The 7,055-nt window shown below is 46.4% G+C and overlaps 1 protein-coding gene across 1 annotated transcript; it reads right to left on the reverse strand.

The window, feature by feature from the left end:
• Positions 1 to 3,387: 3,387 nt before the first annotated feature.
• Positions 3,388 to 4,833, reverse strand: LOC119319630 (peroxidase 70-like). The gene is made up of 3 exons (XM_037594080.1): positions 4,538 to 4,833; positions 4,150 to 4,344; positions 3,388 to 4,058 (listed from the first exon to the last, which is right to left on the reverse strand). The coding sequence occupies exons 1-3, from the start codon at positions 4,751 to 4,753 to the stop codon at positions 3,498 to 3,500; spliced, it is 972 nt and encodes a 323-aa protein (XP_037449977.1). The 5' UTR covers positions 4,754 to 4,833; the 3' UTR covers positions 3,388 to 3,497.
• Between the last annotated feature and the right edge of the window lie 2,222 nt (positions 4,834 to 7,055).

Here is a 7,055-nt window from a genome sequence, read left to right on the forward strand (position 1 = left end):
GCAAATCACCAACCCTAACCACAAAAACACCCATCTCATGACCTAGATCTAAACCAACCTACAAAATCGAGCCACCCACCAGCGCCTACACCAGTTGACTAGTACTAACAGAAGAAATCATACATCACAGGTGAGTACAGGGGGAGAAATGCCGGACTACTCATGCCACGAATCAGAACCAACCGCTAAAACTACAAAGAGCAAAGAAAAACACAAACAAAACGACAGCAACATACACCTACGATGAATCCTACCAAAAGACTCACCCAGATCTGGAAGCTACACAGGTATAAACAAGCAAAAATCAGATGGGGGAGGGAGAAAGACGAGAATAACCAACCGTGGCAACCGTGGATCGAAGAGAAAGGGAGGGGAAATCAAGCTCAAGCGGTGGGGAAACTCGGAATCGACATGAACAGACAAAATCGCATCCTCTACTCCGCCGCACGAGCGCCTGTTCCTCCCTCTCGCTCTCCGCTCCCATATGAAAAGGGGAAACGACACCGCGCCCGACAAAGAAAACCAAGCGGTGCCGGGCCGGCGCGGCAGTAACGGTTGGGACAAAAACAAAACCGCGCCCGACAAAGAAAACCAACCCGAAAAACAGATGTGCTAGCGTGAATCTCCGCGCGAGAACGGATGGACAAAGATTTGAGTGATAACGAATTGAAAAACACTCGACTGTAAAATAGCAAATCCGTATAATAATTAGTAGAGGAGAGATCGGTAGAACCACGATCCAAAAAATAGTGCCTCGTAAAAAGATGACCATATAGGACGTGTCTGAACCGAGCTCTGCTGAGGTGTCATTGAAAATAAAGGTCATATGGTTCTCCCGCCTCTGCAGTGATGCTTTACTGAGTGATGCCATGGAGCGAGAGCTATGTTTCCTCCGCAAGTCCGATGTAGTTCTTGCTGAGTTTTGTTTTTTGTCTGTGCAGGACCAATCTTTTGGATATGTTGAGTTTTCGATAATGTGTTTTGGTGCTTTTGTTGGCTTATTTTCGTGGACCCGGAGTCTTGCCTTGACGCTCCAGTGAATATCTTGCGGCTTGACAACGTGCACATCTAGGGGGTCACCACCGGGCCAAGTTTGTTCATCGCTCACGACTTCACAAGTGTTAGGATAGGCGAATCAAGTGGCTCTCCAGAACCTTTATCGGTAATCGAGTTCGTGCAGGTGTACGAGTGGTAGCGTTGCTGCTCTAGTCTAATTACATTTTGTTTGTGGAAGCCTCGGGAGAATTCTGTCTTCCAAAAATTATTTCATGGAGGTGCATCTGAGAGACTTAATTGCAGTTCTTAGTTTTAGGAGTTACTTTGTAGTTTCTTAATCACTTGGGAGATGAGAAAGATATGGGAGGGGCGGTGGGAGGGGTGGAGGAGAAGACAAACGTGCAAGAGAAGGAGCGAGGGGGATATTGTATCTGTAAGGGTTCTCGTGTTTGAATAAAGTTATAGGTATTTAAGAACCAACCAGTAATTGAATGCTTAGGAGGATGGTGGTACCTCAACCCACGAGATATGAAACCCCAGATTTAACATTTTGGTGTCTTATTAATGCAGATTATTTTCTAGTGGGAGCGAACATTCCCATTGATAACGTGGCGTCTGTGATGACTTGGTTAATTTTGGAGTTTAGGAACTGACCCACTCTTCTGTGGTCATTGTGTCGTAGTGTGAGTGTGTGCGGCTACATTATAATCGATGTTTCTCAAAAGTTACAAATATATCTCAAAGAAAAAGAGTATTTTTCTCTTTAGAATCATTTGTATATCTATTGAAGAAAATTACCCTCTATACGTGATTATGAAAATTATTTAAGAAAATAGTAGTCTTGTTATTAGAATTAGAAATGGGACACACTTCATATATGTGTTCTCTCAATTTTGTCGCAAGTACTCATTTGACGACACACGAAAAAAATCGACGAAAAATGCTAGATTTGTGGGAATTGGCTTGCGGACGTGTGTTGCATAAAAGAGCAAGCTTGGTTTCCATTAGAGTAAGGGGCGTGCTACCTATCGGCTGCCTTGTGAGCCATCAGATCTGACTCAATCTAGCGACCGTGCGCCGTCCTCTATTTTTGCAACAAAAGTCTTGTTGTAGAACCTTTGCAACAAAGATTTTGTTGTAAAAATATTTGCAACAAAGATTTTTGTTAGAACAAAGATCATATTGCAGAAACATCTGTAGATTTTTTTTAAAAAAAAGATCGAGTTGTAGAAAAATTATATTGTAACAAAGATAATGTTGCAGGAACTGTTGTTGTGGTACCAGTTGCGCTTGAAGCTCGAGGAGGCGGCAATTACGATGCCGATGCTCCTCTGGGGCAGCGGCATCGTGGACGAGGCTCCAACGGCGGCATGCCTTGCAGAGGCGGGTGACGGCGGGACACTGCTTCTCAATTGAGGGTAGCGAACCACCTGCTGGCGACGGCTCCGACACCTTGGGTAGCGAGCGTTCGTTGCGCGCCGCCGTGGAAGAAGCACGAGTGGCTGGGCTGCTCAACAAACAAAAATGTGGTGGTCGTGTTGCTCGCGAGGATAAGAATGAGAGTGCCCGAGCGGTTGTGAGCCCATGGACACGAGGCGATCATGAATACCAGCCGGCTGAACTGAATTATTTGCCTTAGAGTAATTCCATTATAGTACTGCACGCATGCATGGTTTGTCAAAAAGATTTTTTTTTGCATGCATGCATGGCATATATCGCCACCTTCCACGATGCTACACCTACGTAATGTTTCTTATACGTATTTTACGTGAGAATGGTTAGAAATCAATCGACTGAAATTTTGATTTGGGTGAGTCAATTTGGCTTGGATCAGTTTGAAGCATTAGATGGAAAATGAACGGCCCGGATTATGTCTTCTTTCTCCATGCGTTTTTCAGATCGCATCTTTTTCCTCCTCCCGCTGATGCAGCCACCGGCCAGGACGCCTGCTGCCGCTGCCCGCGACCGCCTCGCCGCACCACCCTCCCCTCAACCTCCCCCCACTGCCGGTCTTGCAGCCGCCCCGGACCATCCCTCTAGTCCCGCCCGCATCCATATTTTTTTCTTTGTCGAAGCCTCACCACCACCGCCCCTTCCTTCTCTCCGGCGAGGCCCTTCCTTCTTCTTCCTTCTCCTTCCTCCATTCAAAATTGGCTGACCCAAATTTGAAATTCAGCTGACTGACATGTAGCTGAACTGATCTTACGTAATTTCCTTTTCTACTAATTAAACTGCCCTCCTGATTTTCGGGGTGGGCCTCTGTGCCCAACTAGTGATCAATAGAAAGCTGCCGCATGAGATAATACGTAGGGTACATAAGAAACATTACGTACCTAGCTTTACTCCTCGTTTCACTTCTGAACCAGCCACGATGAACGGCTCCCCAGACACTATCCGAACCAGATCAACGGCTCTTATTCTGCCATGCATGCTTGTTGGTAGCCAATCAAACTTTACACATGAAGTACATGATGGGAGTCGAATAGATGCTGTGGATGAGATCAGCTGTTGACGACCCTGCAGTTGCGCCGGATCTGGGTGACGGCTCCGGTGGGCGGGGCGAGGTTCCCCATCTTGATCATCGCCGTCGCGAAGTCGGACACGAAGAGCGCCCGGTTGGCGGCGTACTGGCTCACCAGCGCGTCCTGGGAGGCGCCGTTGAAGAGCTCCTGGTCCGAGTGCAGCAGGCCGCGCCTGGCTACGAGGTTGCGGTAGTAGGCATTATCGAAGACGAGCGGCGTCTGCACGTCGAACGGCGCCAGGTTGGTGTCGCCGTTGGGGGCCGCGGCGGGGCAGGTGCGCTGGCGCAGCGTGGCGAACGCCGGGTCGATGTTGGTGTCGTTGTAGATGTGGCCACGGAAGTTCTGGCACTGCAAGAAGCCGACGGTGTGCGCGCCGGAGAGCGCCGTGAGGTCGCGCGGGCTCAGCTGCTTCTTGGCGAACGCGGCGATGAGCCCGTCCAGGTTTAAGCTGGGCGCTGGGAGGTCGCTGTTGGCCTCCATCATGTTCGCCGTCGTCGAGTCCTGCCGGCCGAGCAGCACCGCCCAGCTGGGGCCGCCTAGCTGGAACACGAACACGACCGATCCAGGTGGGTGTTGTCAGCATTGATCAAAACTATGCTTTCAGAAGCAGCTGTCCATTGATTGCACGTACCAGAGAAGTGCCGTCCCGTGCTGCGAGGGCGGCGATGTCGGCGCAGGAGACGACGCCGGGGCAGACCAGCTCCACGTCCTTCTTGATCTGGTCGATCACCTCATAGCCCCGCACTGAATTCACGTTGGGAAAGGCGGTCTTCTCGCCGACGAAGCTACCAGCCACGTCATCCAATAGAATGGATCCGTCACAGCCCTATATAGTAGCAAAATTCCACCATTAATCGTGGCCTAATTATGCTTGCTCACTAGCAGCTAGTTACTGCATAAAAATATGATTGTAAACCAATCGACATGAATGTACTCCTTCTGCTACAGTGTCAAAAAAGTCTTATATTTTAATACGAAGAGAGTATATGTTTGCTTAAGGGTTTAAACAGTTCAGTTACCTGAACAAAACAGTCGTGGAAGTGGAGCCTGAGGAGGGAGGCGCCCATTCGGCGCTCGGCGCCGAGTGCCTTCGCCACCGTGGCGCGCACGGTGCGCTGCAGCGTCGGGCAGCTCTTGTCGTAGAACGACGGCGAGAGCTGCCCGTACGCGGTGGAGGAGAGGAGGAAGAGGGCAAGCAAGCAATGCCATGCCATGCAGCTGGACCTGGAAGCCATGGCTCACAAATTTGCCTAGCTAAGCTTAGTGTGTTCTTCACAGTAGGATAGCTAGCTCAGTAGTAGTTTGCTTACCTGTGGCGGGCACGAGCCTCCTATTTATAATGAGAATACTATTCTTTCAGTTGCATGAGAAGCATGTACAATGGACAAAGTTAGGCCGATAGGGTCATGGAAAAGTATGACAAGTTCCACCAGGTTTCTTCCATGGTTGACAAAGAGCAACGTTCCTCTACCGCTCTCTACGTATAGGTGCCAAAAACTGATCCATCTCTACAGATATTGCTCACATATGTCACTAGCAAATGGCATTTCCAGTAGATATAAATAACGATATCTAAAAAATAGTGTGGTTATCGATCTTTATGGATAAAGATCATATTCAGCCAACATATGTAAAAATTAAATTGATGGCGTGACATGGGGGAGCGGAGAAGGGTGTATGCTGTGATGTACTCCCTCCGTTCCTAAATATAACTCTTTGGAGAGATTTCCTATGTATGGACTACATATGAAGCAAAATGAATGAATCTACATTCTAAAATGCATCTATATACATCCGTATGTGGTTCATAGTGAAATCTCTACAAAGACTTATATTTAGGAACGGAGGAAGTATATATTTAGGCCCCGTTCGGATGTCATCCAGCTTCCAGCTCCACGAGAAGCCAGCGAGAAGCTAGCCGAACGGTGCAGCTCCTAGAATCCAGCTCCTGGAGATCGAGCGGCCTGCAGTGCAAAAAAGAGAAGCTGGTCGAACCCAGCTCCCAAAATCGAAGGAGGAGAAGTTCGACATAATTACCTGATATATGCCACCGCCAAGTGACCCTGAGGCAGCGTACCAGTTCGCTCGATCCCTTTCTCTCGATAAGTTCTCTCCCCCGTACGAGAAACCGTCCAAATGGGCTTTTAGCGTGCTTCTTGGGCTGCCAGCCCATGCAAACGGGAGCTGGAGCAGCCGCTACTGCCGAACGCAGCGCTGGCTCCCGCGAGAAGCCAGCTCGCCCAGCTCCCGCGAGAAGCTGGTTCATTTCGGAAGCTGGAGAGCTTTCGAACGGACCCTTAATCAAGTCATGATAGCAACAATTCCAGGGCACACAAAGATAAAATAGAAAGGAAAAGACAATTAAGGAACCATAAGAGCAGTGTTCCATGTGTATTCATAGTGGAAGGCAAGCGAAATAAATATACTTTTGTGGGAAGAGTTATGTATTAATGTTGCCGAGATCAGCTAAATTTAATAATTGTCTTCTATTGAATTGGTTTGAAATATTTGAAACTTCCTGGAAAATTCATTAAAAATGGGGATATATGACACACTTTACAATCTCTCACATGGTTCCAAACTCTTAAGAGAGTTGTTGAAACTCAACGAAACATCTGTGGAAGTCTTCAAGGAGGCAAACACAAAAAAGTAATGCAAACTTCTCTGGAACCAACCTAGTATTGAACCATCAATATATTGTGAAAAAAAACCTTCATTGAACACAACCATCAACGTTGGTAGAGACATATAAAGATGAAAGCACTAAAATTTGTTCCATTTTTATGAAACCAAATTTGAACCATGAACCTTAATTGATGGGACATGTAGGGATGCTCCTTAGTGAGAAAGAAATTTGTATTACTGAATAACCTATATATTTGCCATGATATTATGTTTGTCTATATATGTTCTAATGTTTGGAGGAAGATAGTGGGGATAGCATAAATATGTTGCTATCTCTCTGGCTGGTTTTCCAACTAATGTAAGCACACTAGTTAAGTGTGTAGTGCCTTTAGGTGTAGTCCCCTCATGTCTTAATAGTCATGATTAGATATACTCTCTCCATCTACTAATACATGGCCACGTCATATATTTTATGTCTAACTTTGACCAGCAATTTTATCAATAAAATGTGAGTTATATGCCAAAAAAATTATGCCATTGGACGCACATTTCAAAGAAATTCTTAATAATATATTTTATGGCATATTCCCCATATTTTATTGACCAAAATTATAAGTAAAAATTTGACACAAAAACCGAAGTGGCCTTATATTAGTAGATGGAAGGAGTATCTAATTTGTAGGGTTAAAGTGCTTGGCATACCAATTTATAGGAACAATTGTGTCTATCGGGTCGAAGTGCAAATGATAGAGAAAAGACATGACATGCCACTCATTTGTTCTTCATGTTGCACCTGGCTCTGAGACAAGTGAAGATGTGACAAGTGAACATGTGTCGTTCCATTGATTACTTATTCAACACGTTGAGAAAGTTGATAGCTCAGATCCATTTGCATGATGCATGCTGGTCTCT

The sequence above is a fragment of the Triticum dicoccoides genome, chromosome 6A, assembly GCF_002162155.2.
Source record: "Triticum dicoccoides isolate Atlit2015 ecotype Zavitan chromosome 6A, WEW_v2.0, whole genome shotgun sequence".
NCBI classification, from domain to species: Eukaryota; Viridiplantae; Streptophyta; class Magnoliopsida; order Poales; family Poaceae; genus Triticum; species Triticum dicoccoides.